The 23,172-nt window shown below is 40.8% G+C and overlaps 1 protein-coding gene and 1 long non-coding RNA gene across 4 annotated transcripts in view; one reads left to right on the top strand and one right to left on the bottom strand.

The window, feature by feature from the left end:
* LOC120433412 overlaps positions 1 to 23,172 on the bottom strand; it is a 101,503-nt gene that overhangs the window by 11,736 nt on the left and 66,595 nt on the right. The window lies entirely within an intron of this gene.
* nr4a2a (nuclear receptor subfamily 4, group A, member 2a) lies at positions 1,177 to 6,334 on the top strand. Its single transcript, XM_031743276.2, has 8 exons — positions 1,177 to 1,305; positions 1,798 to 1,902; positions 2,087 to 2,958; positions 3,405 to 3,534; positions 3,722 to 3,885; positions 4,272 to 4,474; positions 4,642 to 4,820; positions 4,947 to 6,334. The coding sequence occupies exons 3-8, from the start codon at positions 2,089 to 2,091 to the stop codon at positions 5,201 to 5,203; spliced, it is 1,803 nt and encodes a 600-aa protein (XP_031599136.1). The 5' UTR covers positions 1,177 to 1,305; positions 1,798 to 1,902; positions 2,087 to 2,088; the 3' UTR covers positions 5,204 to 6,334.

The following is a 23,172-nucleotide window of genomic DNA, read 5'->3' as shown; positions in this document are numbered from 1 at the left end:
TCCTGGGCCTGGTTCCCAAGCCTGCGTACATCTAGAAAGATTTAGGCCAACTCGATTGGCTACAAGGTGTTGGTGTAAGATTAGGCGAAGATCAGTTATTCCATCGCTGCAGAACAATAAGGCCAGCAGATTATTTTGGCGACCGCGTCAACTTGAGCGTTTTCTGCGTCACTCTCATTCTGCGCGCTGCTATCACGTTTCCCTGTTTTGGGTCCCCCATGACAACTGGCTACAGGCCCGCTAATTATCCCCCCTTCCTCCTACAGAAGCTCTCTCTCTCACACACACACACACACGCACTACAAGCGCTATGAATAGGCAGCTCACCTCGCAGACCCCACCCCATCTGAGGTCTAAATTTGGAACACAATTGAAATAGCCTACAGAAATCCTGTCAGAAGATAACAAAGAATAATATTGACCCCTGCTTCATTAGGGCTATTTCATACAACTACACTGAGTCTACCATTGTGACGTGTGACATAACTGTGCCTTATATATGTGTCCCGGTGTACACTCATCTTAATTTCATATTCAAATAACGACAACCAGGCCATGCATAAACTCAGTGCTAGTCAGGAGACGTGTTTCTACTTAGGGGTGCGTGTACGTTTGTTTTAATGCCACAAAAATACACCGAACACTTGGCTACATACTGGCCTGCTGCAACCTTGGAGTGTACCTTCATTTTCTTGGAGTAGTGCATGGTAGTAAATGAACTTTCCCCGATTATAAATACTATTCGCGCATGCCAGAACAGTGAGGAAAACAGTGACAGCACCACCAGTCCATCAGAAACGTGCATCATTTACTTTAGAGATTTGTGGCAAATACATCGAAATCATATCACATAGACTCATGTCAGCTTAAAACAAGCATGACGTAAGCCCTGTGCAAACACCAAGGTGTCTGAACTGAGTTTAGGTGGGTTTATCCTCCACTACATCTCTGCTAATGTCCATGTGGGAAGCAACACAGAACACATACCACAAGACAAACATACTCACCAGAAAAATTGGGGCTTGAGAAAGCTCCCGAGGAGATTGGTCCGCGTCGGTGTCGACGCCGATGACGTTGCGCACTGAAACACGTGGGCCAGGGTATCTAGAGCTCACATAAACAAAGCCACATTGGCCAGACTGGATAGTCGAAGCTCGTGTCGCTGTTGGTGCGCGGACTCACTCGGTTTTCCTGCTTGACATTGCTTGTACCTACGCTCGTGATTTGGAGCTTTTACTAAAATTGATGAATACCACCTACATGCTTATCGCATGGACAGAAAGTCACGATCCTGATGTGAAAGAGGTAAGATTCATTCATCTTTTTCTTGCAACATAATCTCGGACTTCACTCGTCCTGCCCGGCTTCTCCGAGGCATTGAAATCTTTTTTTTCTTTTTTCTTTTTTTAATCTAAGTCTTTTTTCTATCCTTTAATTGAAATTGCACGCAATTAAGTTTGACTGAGACTATTCAGATGTGACTGTCATTTAATGCCACATTTCAGCTTTCTGCTTTTTAGACAAGTTTTTACAAGTGTCAAGTGCGCAAAGTTGGTCTGTTCACGTCGAACCAGCATCTTAACAAAAGAAAAGAAATACTTGTGATTTGGTTACTATGTCATGTTGTTCACATTCACTAGAACACTGAATAAAATGATGTAACATGCTCTTCACGTTTGGAAACGGGGTATGGTTTGCGCGCAAATAGACTTATGCTTAACGAATGTGTGATCTCTCTTTTTAGAGAGATTGTTTTATTGTGTAATCTAGTAACTCTAAAGGTTTGTGTTTTATTAGGGGAAGAACCAGAACAGAGTCGCATTCTTCTATCCTGACACCCACACAACAGCTCCTGACATTACCCATTTCAAGTGTCACCGGAAAACTGTCAGAAGACTTGAGGTAGGATGTGAAAAAATTATGTGTTAAAGTTTCATTTTTACCTGAAATCCCACACTTGTTTAAATTAGTGTAGTTTTTCCTTTGAACATTTCATATAATTTTACATTCATATATAAAACTTTCCCTCTTAGTTTAAACATTTATGTGAAAAATTCTGATTTGTTTGCACCCGTCTGGTTTTCAGCCATGCCCTGCGTTCAGGCTCAGTATGGATCATCACCTCAAGGAGCCAGTCCAGCTTCCCAGAGCTACAGCTACCACACCGCAGGAGAATACAGCTGCGACTTCTTAACACCCGAGTTTGTTAAGTTTAGCATGGACTTGACCAACACTGAGATCACAGCTACTACTTCTCTACCAAGTTTCAGTACATTCATGGACAACTATAACACCAGTTACGACGTTAAACCGCCCTGTCTGTATCAGATGCCCCACTCCGGAGAGCAGTCCTCTATCAAAGTGGAGGACGTCCAGATGCACAGTTACCATCAGCAGAGCCACCTGCCACCTCAGTCGGAGGAAATGATGGCTCACTCTGGGCCTATGTATTTCAAACCCTCCTCGCCTCATGCCCCAAGTACGCCAAACTTCCAGGTCCAGCCTAATCACATGTGGGAGGACCCTGGCTCCCTCCACAGTTTCCACCAGAACTATGTTGCGGCCACGTCTCATATGATAGACCAGCGCAAGAATCCGGTGTCAAGGCTTTCGCTCTTCTCCTTCAAACAATCCCCGCCCGGTACTCCTGTTTCCAGCTGTCAGATGCGGTTCGACGGGCCGCTGCACGTGTCCATGAACCACGACAACCCGGGCGCACACCGCGGCCCGGACGGCCAGAGTTTTGCGGTGCCCAGCGCTATACGGAAACAGGCTGGCCTGGCCTTTCCTCACTCGTTGCAGCTCAGCCACGGGCACCAGCTGATGGACAGCCAAGTGCCATCGCCCCCGTCCCGAGGATCTCCGTCAAACGAAGGTCTGTGTGCGGTATGTGGGGACAACGCAGCCTGCCAACATTATGGAGTGAGAACCTGCGAGGGCTGCAAAGGATTTTTCAAGGTGGGCTGAAATGACAGCAACAATGAATGCGTGTTACTGTTTTTTACGTCAGCGAGACATTCTGTGATTATTATTCACAGCGCAGTGTGTTAAATGCTGCCCAGTTACTTAAAAAACAAAATAAATCAAACGGAACACAATAACACTGAAAACCGACTTAAATACAAGTGTCAGTGCGCACACAAAAAAGAACCACATGGCAGTCATACTTGTCCACACAGACGTGACATCGAATGAAAAGAAAAAATAACCAACACCACTAATGCGTATTTGCTGAGCTTCTCTTCTTATTATTGGTTCATACAGCATACTTCAAAACATTTAATATGAATTATATTGTTTTCATCCTTTTATTTTCAGCTGGAAGTTGTGCGTCAGAATTGTGTAACCTTGGAAATGGGCCCGAAAGTTGACTGTGTTTTTTTTTTCTCTCTCTCTTTTTTCAGCGCACCGTACAGAAAAATGCAAAATACGTGTGTTTAGCAAATAAAAACTGTCCTGTTGACAAACGCCGAAGAAACCGTTGCCAGTTCTGCCGTTTCCAGAAGTGCCTTGTCGTCGGAATGGTGAGAGAAGGTACGTTTGGGCTATGCATTCAATTATTTCTGTCCCGGTGGTTAATATTTTTCATCTGGCACACTGGGAAACGTGCGTAATGCAGTACTGGGTTGTGAATTTATCCACTAATAGGTATTTACGCACACCAGCTGGAGTTTATATATTGATGATTTATCTAAATCACATATCTTTATATATTTTGCAGTTGTCCGAACGGATAATCTAAAAGGTCGAAGAGGACGCCTACCATCCAAACCCAAAAGTCCCCAAGAGCCTTCCCCTCCCTCGCCGCCGGTCAGCCTCATAAGCGCACTTGTTAGGGCCCATGTGGACTCCAATCCCTCCATGTCTGCTTTGGACTACTCCAGAGTAAGTGGCTCTAATAATCCCAGAAATAAAAAGTCACACACTCACAGAACATTTAAAAAGAAAAGAAAAGAAAAGAGTTAAATATTATTCAGAGAAAGCAGATAAAACAAGACTGGCGACCCTTTTAATTTAGTCCTGCTTTAGGTAACAATTTATTACCCTGAAAGTTTTCTGTAATACATCGCTGAATTCCAAACTTTGCCAGCCTTTTAATGTGGCATATTTTAAGTGAGCTGCACTGAAATGCAGAACTTAATAAAAAGGAGACATGAATTCAACGGTTAAAAAAAAAATCTCTCTCTCCTTCTTGGAAATGGGCATTTGCAATTTCACGGATTATATATTTTAAAGGACCTCATTAAGGCGCTGTTTAAATTAAATTCCAGTTCCAGGCTAACCCTGACTACCAAATGACTGGAGACAACACTCAGCATATCCAGCAGTTCTATGATCTCCTGACGGGCTCCATGGAGATCATCCGAGGCTGGGCGGAGAAGATCCCTGGCTTTTCTGATCTACCGAAGCAAGATCAAGATCTCCTCTTTGAATCCGCCTTCCTTGAACTTTTTGTCCTACGGCTGGCATACAGGTGAGACTGAGTAATTACTAAATAAAACAATTTAGGCTTTAGATAATCATCAGTCCCTCCTTCAAGCTTCATTGCTTTTGGCTTTATTAGCCGCCCAATAATTAGAAGGCTCTTGAATCCACATTTATTGCCAAGCGTAATTAATGACATTTTGTTAATAACTGCAGGTCCAACCCAGTGGAAGGAAAGCTTATTTTTTGTAATGGAGTGGTTTTACACAGACTACAGTGCGTCCGTGGATTTGGAGAGTGGGTAGACGCCATCGTGGAGTTTTCTTCCAACTTGCAGAGCATGAATATAGACATCTCAGCTTTTTCCTGCATCGCAGCTCTGGCCATGGTAACAGGTGCGTAAAGGCGACGGTGCATTTATGAACACTGGATGGACCATAAAGCTTATGAAAAATGAGAGGGGTTAACGTATCATAGATTATTTATCCGTGCCTTTTTTCTTTGTTAATTGTATTTTTCAGAGCGACACGGACTTAAGGAACCCAAGAGAGTCGAGGATCTCCAAAACAAGATCGTCAACTGCCTCAAAGATCAAGTGACATTCAATGGCGGCGGCTTGAATCGTCCCAACTACTTGTCAAAACTCTTAGGAAAGCTCCCAGAACTGCGCACACTCTGTACCCAAGGTCTGCAGCGTATCTTTTACCTAAAGCTAGAGGACCTAGTCCCTCCGCCAGCAATAATTGACAAACTTTTCCTCGACACCCTACCTTTCTGAGTCTGACTCAATGGCGAACCTCAAAGAACTTCCAAAAGACTATTTGTGTCAGACTTGACCGATTTTTAACGTTGTTATTTCTGAATATTTGCAAGCTCCATATGCTAACAGAACAACCACATTATGAATATGAATTCGTGAAAAAGTAACAGGAGGAAAAAAAAGACAGAAAGTCTAATGGCTGTGCGGGCCTTGATTTTTTTTTTTTCCTTTTCTCTCTTTTGTTTGTGCCAAACAACTGAATTATCACTGGTTAATGCTCTCCGGTGGACAAACTGTCATCAAATTTAACTTGGTCTTGCAATCATTTACTGTTTATTTAACCTCGGCTCTACTGATTCAGCATACTCAGATGTAATATATTCCATTTATATAGAAATATATAAACCCACGCACACACACTGTATATTATGATAGATTATGTGATGCCTCCAATGCATCGGTTTATAACATGTGTAAAAAGTTTGTTATAATGAAAATATTTAATTTTCTTTTCTCTTTTGACTCGTGCCTATGTGTTTCTGACAGGATCCCAAAAGCATCCAGAAAAGACAACGCATGATCTAGTTTCTTTTTTTTTCTCCCTCCCCTTTTCCTTTTTCTTTTATAGGCACTTGCTGAGGTGATGTCTATATATAATATATACCGGACACTATGTAGTCTGCTAGATTTGATACTGATTCGTAGTTATGGCACTCCTTTTATGTATGACGCATATGTGGAAAAATATTTCATCTGTATAGAAAATGAGGGACCCATGGTGTTTGTAAAACTGTCAGACATTCCTTGTTTGTATGTGCTGTAAGTATTGTTGCTGTTGAATATAAACGTTTCTATATATTTATTATTTCTATTGCCAAGAGCTACACTAAGCATGGTGCAATTTAAACGATTTCAAACCATCCAAGTTTCATGCTGAGCACGTTGTCTATGTTTTATGTCTTATAAGCGTCTAGGTAGTTATAATTTAACACGTTTTGGAACTGAAAAATCCCATCTTATATGAAGAGGTCCATGAGTGTGTGATATAGGCCTACATCTTTGGCATCATGGTGTACTTACAACTTCTGTAACGCATTTGGTGCCGAATTCAAAAACTTTAGAGAGAAAGAAATATTTAATGTTTACAAATAAAACTTTTAAATCGATCCTTTGCTAAACACTTTCTCTGAAATTTATTCTTCAAATTCAGACTTTTCCAATCCCCAAGAGAGAGCAGGGCACAAGAGAAATGACGCATTTTCTCATAACTTCTTCACTGAATTCTCAGTTTTGTGGAAACTGTTGCGATCAGCGCTCAGGCTCGATTGCGCAAAAAAAGACCCCAAACGTTTTTATAAGGACACCACAATAATAATAATTTCTGTTATCTTCCTGTTTTAAATAAACGTTACAGGATGCGATGAGATATTTAGTTCAAACGAAGGGAGTAAGTCATCCCATTAAAAGATGAAATAATCGTAAAGGCAGGCCAATTTTAATTGGATTTGGATTTTTAAATTTGACAAAAATATGAGTCTTTACAGAGGCGCATATTAACGACATCACAATTTTAAGCTTTCATTTTCCGACTCTATTGAGCTTATATTTCATTTATCCAAATTCAATTTAACCCACTTACATTTTAGGAGTTCTAAAGTGTCGCCATGCGTGCAGGTGTGTATTTCCAATTATTTCTAATAATTTAACAAATAAAGGTGACAATTTTATTAGTCCATCCTTTGCCGATAAAACATTTTCCTCCCTTTTCTAACGTCGCTGTCTGTTTAACTAAAGAAGCGATGCAACAGATTAAACGCAGGAATTTAAATTGAACATAAAACACAATTTCTCGAACGACTGCTGAAATAAGAACATCGGAATTCATCTTATAATTCATCTGTTCTTTGCTGATGTAGCGCGGATGATTATAAAACTTTAACTTTGTGGATCTCGACTTACCCAAAAAGGTGATTAAGAATGTAATACCGAGCTTTACATTATCCCAGTCTGTGTACAAGCTGATTTTTTTTTCCTTTTGCGCTTCCGCTCCACTGACCTTTTATAATTTAAAATCAGACTTTTAACCTATCCTACCGACAAGTCAGATCAGAGCTAGAACTAAACAGTTTTACAGTCGGCAGTTTTCTGGCATAAAAAATCCGTCTACATGCAACTTGCCATTACAAATAAGAAGAAAAAGGCGCTCGAAAAGCTTTCTGAGAGGTGAAACCCGGTTTGAGCACAGGTAGCGCAAGCTTATATTTCGCGTTCCAGCGCTCCAGTTGTCTGTGAAATTTAAGTGAAGAGACATGATGCACAAACAGGAAACCTTTACTGCGTCGTTGTGCGGCGATTTTTTGCAAACCGAGGCCGATGTTTGGTGAAAATAAAACGATACCCAGTTGGTTTTTAATAGTTTAGTAATACGCCAGCTTTTACCGACAACCTCCCACAAACCTCCCGGGAATGAAGTTCCACGCCTCTTATTTCTTCTACATCACCCCCTTCCGCTGTATCAGCCATTAAAGTACACAGGTAAAAACCTCCCTATTTAGGCTGTATCCTTTAATCCAGTGCACTGATTAATCTCACGCAACTGCGGTGAAGCTTTTTTGTGTGAGATGTCGCTGCACATCACATCTGCATATTGTGGACTGCACAAGTAGAAATACAAGTCATTTAGAAATGTATACAAAACGGCTGTGATTAGCTTGAACAAAGTGAGGCAGGGCCGCTGTCACTAAGCCTTTCCTTCAGTCTATCAGGAGGGAGAAGTGACGCGAGGCTCTGAGGCATGTCTGGGACTTATCCACAACGATTCCACATTTATCACATGATCAAAATGAAGGGAACAGCTTATTTTGAGAGATATTAGCAGCAGGCAATAAATTGTCTAAATAATTAGATCGTCACTGTAAAGTGCTAATTCCAAGGCAAATTGGGATTGTGCTCAGAACCAGTTTGCTGACATTTAGCAGATCTGTTGAAAGGGTGCATTACAATGTCACAAGTTTCCTCTATTGACTCTAAGTACAGTTAAGTTTTATACATGTCTATCTCAATACAATAAAACATGACACATGTAGCCAACACTTCTGTCACTGTTTGTGCATGATTATATATATGCTGCAAGACTTTGAGTCTCAATTTATTAAGTGCCTAATTTCTTCCCCACTCTTGGACACCAGCGAAAGGTTAGGCGTGATTGTGTGAGCACAAGTTGGTCTACAAGAAAGAAAAGAAAATCATTTTTCACTTTTACAGTCTTGTGTTGAGCCCCTGAACACCGAACAACAACGAAAGCCAGCAGGTGGAGGTGGCCGTCTCCCAAGAACAAAGCCCGCATATCTGCTGCTAAGTGCTCATACACAAGGTGAGAAAGACATCGAATTAAAAATCTCTCAGTCTTAGAAGAGACATGAACTCGCACACTGTGGCAGTCTTGCATTTGGTTGCACGCTCACCTGTACACTGTGGTGAAGCTGACAGGTTCATGTGTGTTGTATATGGTGGATTTAAAGCGTTGTCAATCAGTTGTAGGTGTTCAATCTGAAAATCATTTTCCACTGTCAACTGACCATCATTATTTTATTATAATACGCAACACTGTCAACTGCTTTTATTTGTATTATTTTAATCGGGAAGCCGAAATGTGTTAATTAACAGCTAGATCATTGCGTCACCTGATACCTGAAGTGGGAGGAAACCATACCGTGCATCTTTGCAGCACATGAGAACTTAGTAGACATCTAAAGAGCAAGGCTTACTTTTGGTGAAACTACATTTAGATGGAGAAGAACTACACTGTTTTTAAAGTGCAGAACCAACAAGTAGCAATCAGCGGCAGTCAGAAGGACATAAGGAAGAATAATTATAAGGATGCATGAATACATCTGATACAAACTTCTGTGCAAAATAGTACAAAAGTGGCAGCCTACACGCTGCCCACTGTCTGCTCTCTCGGGATACAGCAAGTGAGCTTTGGTCACAGTATTTATTTTCTCTGGCCTGGATAAAACAAAGCCACGTGCAAAATGACTTTTAAAACTCTTTTTGTCTTAAATAGTTGCCAATGAAAGTCATTTTGAGGTACAAAGGGAGATGAAAGCTTGTGAAGTGGATCTGTATGTCTGCACACCACATGGCAGCCTTTATTACCTGGATCTGGCCATCTTTCAAATGAAGGCCATTTAAACAACTATTCACTGCCTTTTCGACAGCCTTTTTCTGCATCTTTTCGTTCATGCACTGCATCCACTCTTCCCTCAACCTCGGCATCAATTTCTTTCGTGTTACCTTTCCCTCTGTTTAGGCAGCGAAGCACTTTGCTGTGGGAGCCTGCAGTAAAACATGTTGATTACACAACTTATGAATCTCATGAGTCCTGCCGTCTATTGCTCTAAACAAAATGAATGAATAATGAGTTGAAAGATGGCCCTTTGGATACGACTGTCTATAGTTATATTACTGTGACTATTTGATTTACCATATTGAAATGCTGATGATTGTCCAATAAATAATGCAAAAAGCTGATTTCCGAGCGGCGAGGCAGGAAAAGAAATCCACCTTGCATATAGATGGAGGTGAGCCATGTCTGTCCCTCTCAGCCTGTGGCCCAGAGCAGCTTTATCATTCATAGGACTAAACAGACAATCAATTCAGCAGCCGTGTATGAAGGATGAAGGGATGCGACAAGCTGTGAATGATGAGAAGCCAAAAATCAAAGGCCTCACTCCTTCTTAGCTCTAATAGCCATTACCAGCCCAGACAGCACCAGTAAAATGAGGTTAATCATTCGCACAGATCCTTTCAAAGAAGATTGACTGAACTTGATGTCTAGTCAGATCACTCATAAATATTTACTTCACATTAAACAGCTGTGTGTGCTCTGTTATCGCACATTGATTTCTGACGGATGCCATAAAATTATTGTTTCAAGTGTGGTCAGTAAAATCCATTAATGTAATGCTTGTACCAAGACTCAATTATGCTAACCGCAAGAAATTAATAATGCAATGAAATTGACAGAACATCATGTGGGAGAGGGGTTTCTTCAGGTTTCTGCCTAAAAAAATGTATAAATGGGGGGAAAAGAGAAATGGTGTTTTTGTTTGTTTATTTGCTTCTTTTCATCACAAAAAGCTAATAGAGGCTAAATTAGTGCATTCAGTGTTGATAGATGCCCAAATGAAATAGCCCAAGAATTTAGGGATGAGATTAGGTTTATGGGCACCGCATGTATCAGTATTGAACACATGGGCTCGGTCCTTTGACCTTATTGACAAAGTGAAATCGGAAATTTCCTTTATAGAAAGAGTTAATGTTTCCTCAGGCAGACATGTTTCCGATTCAATTAGTTTTAATGAAGCCGGTGCTCAGTGGTCACTGAAGTAGAAAAAACAGGCATAAATGCCTGATGGTAATAGAGGACATATTAAGGAGGAAGGGATCGGACACACAGTGCATGCTTCTAAGTGGCGAAAAATGCCTCTATCAGGCTGGTAGGAGCCAGTGGCTCGGTAAGCAGTGAATTGTATGAGCCTCAAATGATGCATTTGGTCTCTGGGGTGAGGCTGGAGGAGACTGAGGAGTAAACTGTAAAAACGGAGGAAAGAAGAAGCTGCTTCTGATGATGCACATGGGTTATCACGAGTGGACAACAATGTTCACCAAAAAAATCTACTTTAAATAATTTCATCCCAAGAGCCAGCTATTTGATTAATTTGTTTAACTATTTAATGCGATCGTTGCATTTTTAATTAATGAGTAAAACATGCCTTTTTATACCTCCAGTTTATACACTGTTAACTATGTGACTGAATGCAGGGATGCAAACTGGACTATCCCTCCATCTGATGTCAGACTGTAAAATGTCAACATGGTCAGATGCACTGGCTCTGTTCCCACAAGGATATGCCCTTATCCTGTGTTATGGTTTGTGCTGTTGCTCCACGGTAAAGTGGAAGCACACCCATGCACATGTAATCTGTTCATGCCTTTGGGTCAAATCATGTGTGTGGTCTGCCATCTTCTCAGTATTACAGTTTCTCTGTCTGCTGCCTTTTTTGCATGCATTTAGTCTTGCGAAATGAGAGCAATCTGGGTTTTTTTTTAAAGGTAAATACATAGTAAACCAAACACTTAAAGTTGCTTACCATGAAACACACTATACCACGTCCTAGATTACATCCTAGGACTGATCAACTGCATCATATCTTTTGGCACAATGTTTTTTTTTTCTTTACGATGACTAACAGGAGGTAAACAAGCTTGAAATGAATGCACACTTTGATGCATGTTAAGGGCATCTGAGGCCTCTGCTTTATTTCTCGAATGCACAGACTATATGCATGTAATCACAACATAAACTGATGCACTAATGGTTTTACAAATCTCCCTCGGAACATATTAATCACACATGTAGTGTGAGAAAGTGCAGGTAGATTGAGTGGGGTACTCTTGAAGGGTCAAGAGGGGAATATGATGTGTGTTGGACAGAAAGGAAGGCGAGAGGGGGCTGTGGTGTGTGTGAGTGTGTGCGTATTTGTGTGTCACAACAGACAGAAGAGATCCAGCCCAGGCCCCCACACAGCTTTGTCATATCACTAGGAGATTAGGAACACACATGTCAAGCTAGGCACAGCCTGCTGCAATAATGCACCTGCCAGCTCTCAAGATCCACTCAACCCTTGTTCAACCCCTTGTACCTACATGCAAACACAAAGGCACACACACATAAATGTACCATTTTTTTAATAGAAAAAAATACCCCACCCCACCCCTTCAAATATACTGACTAAAAGACGTAATTTAAGATAAAAGTGGAACACGTAACTAGAATGATATTATTGATGTATGTTAAAGGAAAATGTATTTCAACACATACAGCAAGAAACACAGGAAATATCAAAGATATGAAAAGGTTGAGAGCTGGAAAAAAGTGGATATTTTACATGAAAAGTCTTACAGCAGAAGGTCATTGTCTTTCTTCGTGACAGAGTTCTTCAAGAAAAGCAGAGAGGGGAAGCTCAAAGAGATTCATCTCCACCAGGATCCAAGGTCATCCAACCTAGTCATCCTGGAAGCACTTGAAAAATATGGAGTGAAGACTTGAGATATTCTTCCCCCCCCCCCCCAAAAAAAAGGAATGTAGAGGGAAGACTCTGACTGAAGAGAATCACTGACCTTCAAACAAGCGCTCTATCCATATAGAGTAGGGGAAGACATGCACAATCCATCAAAAATGCACATGAACTTTCCCTCTTCAAATAGTTCCCGCTTGAATAGCAGTCAATGGATCAACTATGAATATTGCATGTCCTGAATTGCAGGGAATCAGATTGAATTCAGAGTGAGACAAAATCTGTGATATCGCACTTTCAGATTAAATCTCAAAAAAATTGTTTTGAGGGTGAACACTTCAGGCTGTAATTAATAACAACGGCAATGATGAATTTAAACCTTGGGTTTGTTGTTTATGACACAAACCAGCTGTAAACAAACACATTAAAATGTAAAGAGAGGAATATATATAATCCAAATAAAAAGTAAAAAAATAAATAAAAAAAAAAGTCCACCCTATAGTCATGAAATTGCCTTTTGCCACAGTCTCTCTTCAGGAATGGAAAGATCAGTGTTAATTTCAGCCCGTTTTTGATTGGATGAACCTGGCTCCCTCTTGCACGACATGGATACCACAGGTCAGTGGCTGGTGCAGTGTTGCATGAAACAAACAAATAGAAAAAGGCACCTTGTGGCACTTGACTCTCGCCAGAATGCAACTGACGGCAAGCTTGCCAGCGTCCTATAATAACGACCAGTGCCTCATAACCAAAGAATGAAAGAGAGAGAGAGAGAGAGAGGGCGGGAGGGGGAAGGTGGGTTGAGAGAGAGGGAGAAAAGAGCAAGGAAAGAGGCAAAAAGATGAATAAAAAAAACGAACAAGGTTGTAGAAGAATGTAGCATGTTTGTGCTCGTAAAAGCCAGGAAACTGACGACAAATATATACATATATATATATATATATATATATATATATATATTACTGAATGCAACAGTATGCAGAAAGGATAAATACAAATACTGAGCGACCACAGAGGAAAATATAAAATAAGCAAAGTCTGACAGCTCCAATACATGTTTAGCAACAACGACAGAGAAGAATTACTAAGGAAAAGAATCTCAAAGCTCGAATGTGTTTTATGTTTATGTCATCTATTAATCGTGCATAAGCACAGAGTGAGCATGGGCTTGCCTTTAGGAGCAACATGGTGGTTGTAATGTTGCAGAATAAAATATCAAATTAACATCACTGCTTTTATTGAGCTACTAATCAGAAGAAATACAAACACATACTACAAACACATTAAGACTTTCATCAGTTTTACACATCAAATCTGTTTACGGGTTTTCAGAAATGGCATATGTAAGAACAACAAACAAACAAAAACTGTTGTATGAAGTCTTTTGTGGAGTATATAAATTCTAATCAACTGCCTTAAGGGATGTTTCTTGTATCAGTTTCATTTAGGTGTAAATACTTTATGTTTGAAAATAGAAAATGGAATCTTTATGATATTTAAGAGAAAATAATTTGACAAACTCATATCTGTTGAGGCTCCAGATGACATTAGCCACTAAAATGTTTGACCAAATGGTTGACAGCTCACTTGTTACTCATTAGGGGCGAACTCCTACCAGCATGAGGCTTTTAACGCTGAGGTCCAAGTCATCATAGGTGGTAACCCTGACCCTAATTCTGCCCTAACCCTTTGTTTTAGATAAAAGCAAAATAGACCTCTTTGGTAGAAAAAATAGTTTTTTGGTGTTTTAAGGTTTCTTTGTTTGATGAGACTTAATAGAAAAGAAAATTTAAAAACAAAATATATTTTCTAATTTCCTGAAAATGACATTTAGGATTTAGTGATGCTCTCAAATGCATCACTACCACAAACAAAGCCAAGAGGCTCAGTTCTGTGATTCAAACTGGAGTAGGCCTAACATGTATCTTTGTTTCAGTCACAAAAGCCTCAATAAACTTTAAAGGTGTTACTTTAAAACAGTTAATCACTCGTACAGATGTTAAAACATGAAGAAAATTAGCTACAGATACCAAAGTCATTTTGTTTTGTATCAAGCTGGATTGTAAACATGCGTTTTTGTGCTGCAATTTGTATTGATTGACTGGCTTTTGGAGCCGACCTCAAGTGGCAACTTGAGAGCTGCAATTTTTGGCACTTCTACATTGGCTTCATTTCATTCTTACTTGTTTGAGCGTAGCAAAGAAAAGACTGCATAGGTAAAGTTCACCGATTTAAGAATAACGTTTCTCAACTTAAACGCCACGTTGTGGTGGTTTCATCACTCTATGGTACGCAAAAGTGGTGATTCAGAGAATAGCAAAATTGCTTTATGCGAGGACTGAGCTGAAAAATCAGTTGAATGGCTGCGATCTTCTGGCAGCACTACCTTTAAAACAGACAGTTCAGGAAATCATTGCATGAGCTCAGGAACAAGTCAGAAAATCATAGTGAACACAAGTTTTCACTTTATTTGTAAACTCTATACAAAGGAGAGAAAAAAACATATATAAAGAAGAGCCAAGAATCCTGCCAGCTTCTCTGGGAGCAAACTCATTTAGGAAAGACTGAAGTAAAATTAGAAACTGTGGCCTGATCTATCAAAATTTGAAACTGCTTTTAGAAATCAGAGACACTGTCCTCCGGGCTAAAGAGGAGAGGGAATATCCGGCTTGCAATCAGTTCAAATGTCACCATCTGTGATGGTACAGGAGTGCACTGGAGCACATAGTGGATAATGTGCACAGCTGTGAAGGTACCTTTAATACTGAAAGATACACCAGCATTTGCCACCGTGACAAGGTTTTTTTTTCGGGGAAGTGAGATGAGGCCAAAGAGCATTCTGCATGTATTACAACAGCATAACTGTATAAGAATGAGAAAATAATTTTGTTAAAATTACAGCGATTGGTATCCTCAGCTCCAAAATACATATAGAGTATTGTTAAAAAAAATGTAAAGTAATGGGTAACATAAAGTAGAACTGTTTGTGAAGCATGCTGCAGGCATTAAAATGTGCATCCATTTACCAAAAAAAAAGCAATAATCCTCAATGTTTACATTATATTATTAATAACGTCTTTAACACTTTATGCAAAATTAGGGGGAAAAAAGGGGTAAGTTGGTGCGGAGGAGGGAGGAAGAAAAGGTAGAAGAGAGAGAAAAGGAGAATGGAGAAGAGAACAGCCAGGCGGATCATCCTGTGATAAGATGAGGAAAATAAGTCTGATTATCGCAGAGACCGGGAGCATTAGACAGACAGTTGGGAGTCATCTCAAAACTCTGGAGAGAAGAGGCAAGACAAGAGGTCACAATTATGCCCCGCTTGCTGCACTCCCCTCCTCCTCATGAAGTCCTCTAATATATTCGGTTAGTTCCTGTATGGCACGGAGGGGAAATTCTAATTAAAGGGTGGGGGGAATTTTGACACATGTGAGGCAGAGATCAATATTTAGCACCATAATCAGCCATTCTTGATGGCTCGACGGTGTCACTGTGAGCCGACTACGACTCTCCATTAGAGTGCTTGGGAAGGAGCAGACAGGCAGGCGAGCGAGTAGCCAAACAGGCAGGCTGCACAGGAGCACCAGATTCCCAGCCATCATGAATCAAAGCAAGCGATGCCTCCTGTGCTCCATTTTGCTTTGCTTTTTATCTTCATTCATCCTCTTAAAGGAGAAAAGTGAACTCTGTCAGACTGCTTTGTGAAAGTGATGCAGGGGGAGCGGAAAAAGAATAGAAAGAAAAATGCCATAGAGGAGATATGGCGGATCAGAAGGGAGTGCAGCTGTAAGGATTTTGGACTTTAATATGATTGTAAGGTACACAGATGGTCCTGCCTGTGGAGTGATTTCTCTTTTGGTTTGACCGTAGTTCATTTTAATTTCAAACAACGGTGGATTAAAAACTTAGATTCTCACAGTAAAGTAATACCAAAGTAATACCACAGTAGATCAACCATCAATTAAAAGTTGTATCCTGAATATGTTATGTAGAAGTAAAAGTACAGTAATTTGTTTTTGAACCTAACCATTGTAAAGTATTTCACTCTGAATTAATTGAGTAAAATTTGCAAACAGTCCAATAATGTACAAATACTTCCAGATTTGTTTTTCTGATAATGATGTTAAAAAAAAAATACTTGCAAATGAACAAAACAGATACACACTCACACACACACACTCACACACACACACACACGCAGCATTGCCGTATGTGAACAAGACTGCTCGGCTGACATGGATAGTGACCGCTGACTTAATATTAAGAACATGGTGTTGTTTCTAGAGGGCAAGGAGTGTGAGGGCGGGGGGGCAAAGGAGGAGCTGTGTGTGTATGCATGTGTGTGTAGGTGGGTCGTGAGGGGTGGGGTTGGAGGGGTGGGCGTGAGGGGGGCAACCCAGCCCAGGTTGTCCCCTGTCTCCATGTGTCAAGCCATCTCCTTGTTCTTGCATGTCACTGACACACACGTGGGTACTTACCAACCCAAGTTGCTCCAATTAATGGCTGTCCCACTGCGCTGTCCGATGTGCAGTGTGCTAGCCCGGGTGACAAGATATGGTCTGGGATCTGTCTCTCCAGTGACATAAGGAAGGAATTTTAAGAGGGAGAAGTGATGCAAACACACACCGGCTCACGCTGCGCCCAGATAGGTAGATAACAAAGACTCTTGTAAATGAGTGGCAGCGCGGAAGGCATCGAGGATTCTCTAATTACTTGCTGCAATCTATCTAAGTCACTGGCCTTCTAATTTGATTTATCAGAATGCATGAAATCCCCTGGAATAATGCCCTTATTAGAAGGACAGAACTGACGGGGGGACAAGAGGTCTGCTGAGAGGAGGAGGGGCGAGGAGATTTAAGCATCAATTACAGTCAAAAGGAGAATTAATAGTTATTAATCCACAAACATAGCTATCGTCCTCATTGCTGACTCTCTGCCACTTGCAGACAATCCCTTTCGCACTCGAACCACCCCACGCACACGTAGTCACGCATACTGTACCCTGACTGCACACACAGGATTTTTTTTTTCTGTTGACACACACCAGCATGCATATAAACATTCACATGCACATCAGATGAAAAGATTCAAGCATACCCATGCATAAAAGAAGCAGCTAATACAAAAACCAGTAGTGCAGAGCACAATACTGCATGTTTAAACAAAAAAAAGAAAAAGAAATTCATGTGTATAAGCAGTAACAACAGCAGCACGAGGCAGATGCCATAAATATCCCTAATACTCTGGACGGTTGAATCATTTTGCTCACCGGTAGATCAAAGGTCTTTAACTCTTTAACTAAATTCTTGACTGACAAATTCAATTGCTGTCAGTATTCCGGGGCCCTCAATGTAATATGTGCATTTTGATTCAATTTGCCCTGCAAATACATACATATACATATTGTTTATCCGGTTACAAGCACAAAAAAATCAATACTTATATCTGTGCTTTGTCATTCCTAAGTGCATCATGAAATAGCGAAATATTCCTCTAATTGAATCCCGCAAAACCACATAGATTGTTAATTTTGTGCTATTAAGCTTTTGCAACATTTACAATGTCTTCTTTTTGCCTGTTGATGACTCTTGTTTGTCTCCTTGTATGGGAAAATAACATTTTATATATTTTAAAATTTAATTTCAAAAGGTCAATTTCTAAACAAATAACAATAAATCAAAGATGAAGGACACTTGTACCGCTTCCAAGTAGTGAAATTCAGAATACAAAGGAAGAGTTTCCCTAAGCTTATATTACTCGGAATAGAAAAAATGTCAGTATATTGTTGCATGTAGGTATTTTGCTCTTATGCACAGCAGAAAATAATTGTTATTTAAATGATCCTACTGAATTCACACGTTACTACTTTTGCTGCGAGAGGGAATATCGATGTTCACCAGTAACAACAAAAGGAAATCGTGTCATGTTAAATAATTAAAGAACTGCGGGGCAGAAATGGAGCGTTAGGTGACACTCTGAGCTGAGTTTTATGTTAAATCCTGTGGTTTTTTGTTAAAGCGTTGCTGAGTGGCTGAAAGGAGAATGCCAGTGTGCTGTTGCCTTGCTGTCAGTCACACAGAGGCAGTATTTAGACAGGGAGCTGAGAGGTCTGCTCCGCCGCCAGCTCCTGCCTTTTAAACAGCCCTTTCCTTAGAGAGACAGTTTAGCACTGAGTGCCAGTCAACCTCGCCTGCCCAGCCATGCACCCCCCCCTCCTGTACACACACACACACACACACACACACACACACACACACACACACACACACACACACACACACAGGCGTGCAGACTTTGATAGCCTTTTTGCTAAAGAACAATTTGGCAGAAGGGGAGAAATGATCATTTATGGTCAGACCCAAAGGTACATTGTGATGGGTCTATCCCGCTGTTTCAACAAAGTGGAGTGAAAGACATTTGGACAGCAAATTCATCAGCATTACTTGAATGGAGGAACAAGCTCATATAGCATTACATGGCTGACAGGGAAGATGAATATAGGCAACCCAGCGCATCGGGGGAGCCTCGTAGACCTTCAGTCATGGCCTGTGGTAAAGACTGAAGGATGGGAGAGAGGTTGTGAAGATAACACATCACGCCCTCTCCACATCCCATATTATGGTGCTGTCCTGTAGAGTGTCTGGGACAATACTGTGTTAGCTGCTAGAGTGCCGTTGACATCATTGACAAACCTCTATGGTGTCAGGCAGTCACTCACACTTCTACCGGGTGTCTGTCATCATGCTCAAACAGTCAGGCACTGACACCTTTTCACGTGAATGAAAATTCTCCAGTGACTGATAAAAAATAGTGGATGGCCTTTAAGGAGGGGAAAAAACAGCAAGAATAGCACCTCTCTTCAAAAGGAGAGACTTATAATTTGCAATAATGGCACACCAATAGCTCTCAGAGAGAAAATTACAGGAAAAAGCCGATCTGAAATATCCTTTTAACTGGCAGAAACACATCCATTGTAGACAGAAGTCTTGTTTACTTGGTAAAATGGCATCAATTAGGAGCGGATGGCAAAATTAGCATATTCTCTTAATGGACTGGCCTTTCTTGCACGGCGCTCTCACACTGATTGTATGGAAGGGACATGTTAAGGGAGACTGAGAAAAGGTCAGGTGTCTGTACCGTTCAGGTGATCATATTTTTTACCAAACAGTTGTGCATTCTCCATGGCTATTGTCATGTTATACTGCAGCTGAGAGCAACATTCCTGCGTGTGAAGATATTCTATTTTAGATCATCTTGGAAAACAAGCCACTCATTCTGACACTTCCTGCATGTTGCACGGGCAAAATTTCTTCTTGTGCATATAAAAAAAACAAAAAAACAAAAAATTCCAAAACAATATTTTTATGCTTTGTATTTTTTTTTTATTTTAAATTGCACAAACATTTTTATATGTATAACAGATATATACATAGAAATATGGTCTGAAATTTGATAACTGAAAACAGACTAACACTGAGATAATCAATGAACACCAGTTTACCACATTCCAGGCTAATTAAATCTAAATTATATTTCATCACCAATGCTGCAGTACGTCTCTCTCGTAGGGGGATCGGCTCCTCGCAACCAGACCAAAGCCACAGACTGCAAATTCTCTTCCCTCATCCTCCTCCCCTCCTCCCTTGTGCCCCTGCTCCCACCACCCCAAATTGACTGGTCTTGCACAGTTGCAGCTGAACAAGAAAGGAATTGCTAGTGTCAAGACACAGTTTACAAATATGACATCTCCTCTGGCATGGCTGGAAATATGAAATATTGATTTATGTGCAGTAAAAGGTCTTATAAAAATGATCACATACACATGAGGGATTAATGCGCAGAAGATCAATAGAAATTTCATTCTTGACACTAGACTGTCACCTATGGTGAAATGCTAAAATAAAGAAATCAATATTATCTATGAAATGTCAAATTTATTATAATTATGTGGATGAAAGCTGGCCAAGTGGCTCCCAGGGGGCTGAGAGGGATAGGTTACCACTCTCAAGCATCCCTCATGTCCCTCCTTCTCGTGCTGCCAATTTTGAGAGCAATATTGGTGTAAAGGGTTTTCACCCGTTATGTATGGCCTTGTTGAAACAAATTCCTCCTGGAATATTTAACTCTGGAAAGACTGACAATGGACAGAGCTGCAGTTCATAGCCCAAAGGTTGTGTAGTTAACAGCTGTTAGCTTTGGCACAAATTGTATGACTCTGCCCTCTCGATTGAAACCTATTTGGCAGCTGCCTTTGACACGGACAAGTCACAGGCCACTAAAGTACGACATGTCAGCATGCATCCTCTTCAAAAATTTCATATTCAGTCACGTTACATATTGATCCTGAAACTACAGTGTATAATTAATAACACTAATTTTTTTTTTACCTTGTAAAAGTATTAAGAATACATTAAAATGCAAAAGAATTGGCACATGTAGAAAAGGATGTAATATTTTCAGGGCACTTTTTAAATTTTGTACAAGTTTAAGTTGCTGCACTAGCTTTTTAAGTTCATAATTACATTAACAGTCTTGTGCTGCTCATGTGTTACTCTGCTTCCTCTCATTCTCCCTCAGCGTTTTATTTGCTATTGCATTTAAACTAAAAGCTATTTGTGTTCATTCACTTGTTTTCCATGTCTAATTAATATCCTTTGAATGTATGGCGATCAATTTATTTAATCAATGGTGGGTAGAGCCTCTGGCCTTCTAAAGGTCACTTTGATATGGAAAGGGAAATCATCAGAGCCAGATCACAAAGGGGCGAACAGGTAATTTGAATATGGCAGGCAAACTTTGCATATCTGATCACATGTTCCTGAAAAACTATAAGAAATTATTTTTCCTTCTGTCCTCCTTTTCAGCCAATACTCTTTTTTTTTTTCCACCAGAGGCCCACTGTAGACTCTAGAGTGTGGCAGCTGTGTAATCCCTTTAACAACCGGCGGGGCTATTAAATGAACCGGCGGTGCAGCTGCAAATAGCCAATAAAGCCAGCACAATATCATCCCTATTAAACAGTAATCTCGGCAGGCTTAAGAAGTTCTCTGAAAAATGGGAGGAAAACCATAACAAAATGTAATCAAGCAAAACACGAGGATTTTCCTCAACAAAATAAGCCAAACAATTTTCACAGTGGCTTACATGAAAGTGTTGAGCAAGAGCATTCAAGCCTCAGAGAAGTTCTCAGCCGATTCAGGTGACCACAGTTTGCTACCTTATCTCAAATAAAGAAGCACCCGACAAAAAAAAAAAAAAAAAAAAAAAAGAGTCTGTCAATTGAACCAATTTATCGCCACAGATATTAACAGAGAAAGGGAAACGGGGGAAAATAACAAATTGTGCGGTTACATTTTAAAAGTGACCAAATCGAATTCATAAGATCACAATTCGAGAGATAGAACCCAGTTTATTTTTTTCTCCCTTTCACCGGCTTATGTGCTCTGTCAGATGAAAGCGAGCCAGAGAGCTGCTGTTGATGGAGCCTTTGAGGCTGGGAGAGGAGGCAACGCAGCCTCTTGAAGGTGTGCCGGGGACAGCGATAACCAGGGAGGCCGCGGGAGCTCCCTCCGCTGCTTAGGGAAGGTGTTCCAACTTATCAGAGTCTGCACGCGGGGAATGATTACCCCCTCTGCCGGACCGATTACTGCTGGCTCTCAGGGTCAAAGCAGGCCAGGATAAAAGAGAGAACTGAAGCTTCCTATCCTGCCTCCAATCATCCATTAGCACTCAAGAGCGAGGGGCTTGTCTACCCCTCCACCCCCATCACGCCTCTCTCCAATATGGGCTTGTCAGTCTGGTGCATAAGAAGTAGCAGGACGTAATCACAGGTGGGACTCTCGCTCACACATGGATGTCATGGAGGGCCTGGAAAGCTTGCAGAAGTAATTTATGGATTTGAGAATAAGCACTTCTTTGACATATTATTTATTCATTTGAGTTTGTTTAAGAACAACCCTCATCATCTGCAGGGTTAGGCAAAGTGTTTACACTATTGATGTACTTTATATATGCTGATTCACTCACATGAATAACAATGTGAAAAAGGCCAGATACCATAAAACAACAGACACGTCAAACAACAATAAGTGACTGCAGCACACACCATTCAAGAGTTCTCTCCTTTTGTTTGCATTATTCTACTGATAAAGAAAGGGAAGGCATGAAAACATGATGGTCAGTAGGCATCAGTGCTAAGAGCAAATAGGTTTGCTGCCTGTGCAACATCAGCTTCATGTATATCTATATATATATATTTTACATCATTTCCATGTGTATCCAATGAAAAAAAGTGAGATGTTGTATTTTCAGTGAATAAATCGCACCAGCCTATAAGAGGTCTACAAGCTCCCCAGTGACTGAGACGCTACACTTGGAGTATTTACATTTAATGCTTCACTTTGTATGCATTCCCCAGCTGGCATTGTGTTATGGACGGACAACGGGCTGGTATAGCACAGCTGACCAGACTCACCTCTGATTACAACAGCACAGCCCTTTAGATTAAGGTCAGCGCTCCGGCCACTTTCCACTCTCGAAGCCAATTGTTAGTGGAATCTCTGATGAACAGAGTGTAAAAATTCTTCTTCCTGTGACTCTTTGCAAGGGTCAGTAAAGGGGTCTTTACAATGCTGCAGTGTAATGCCTTGCTCAGAAACCCCAAACATGTTATTCCAGTGACAAATCTGTTCTTATTATGTAGAGTTGGTATCAGGGGAGAAGGTCTGGCTGAGTGAATTTGGGACAGATGAGCAGCGGGATGCTGTGCTCCCTCTCCAGCAGGCAAGCCGAAGCGAGGCTGCACCCCTGAGGAAGGAGGAGTGGATGCTGCCATTTACAGCCTGTTGTGACACAGCCACAGAGAGCTTGCTACTTCTAAATTTCAAAACATAAATGACAAGTCCA

Source organism: Oreochromis aureus, linkage group 16, assembly GCF_013358895.1.
Source record: "Oreochromis aureus strain Israel breed Guangdong linkage group 16, ZZ_aureus, whole genome shotgun sequence".
Taxonomy (NCBI): domain Eukaryota; kingdom Metazoa; phylum Chordata; class Actinopteri; order Cichliformes; family Cichlidae; genus Oreochromis; species Oreochromis aureus.
This window is presented reverse-complemented; position numbering and strand designations above follow the sequence as displayed.

Bases quoted from the DNA above. Each gene is read 5' to 3' on its own strand.
- nr4a2a (XM_031743276.2), top strand. From the start codon at position 2,089: ATGCCCTGCGTTCAGGCTCAGTATGGATCATCACCTCAAGGAGCCAGT. The intron at 4,475-4,641 runs GTGAGACTGAGT...TAATAACTGCAG, and splicing joins GTCCTACGGCTGGCATACAG to GTCCAACCCAGTGGAAGGAA. The intron at 4,821-4,946 runs GTGCGTAAAGGC...TGTATTTTTCAG, and splicing joins AGCTCTGGCCATGGTAACAG to AGCGACACGGACTTAAGGAA.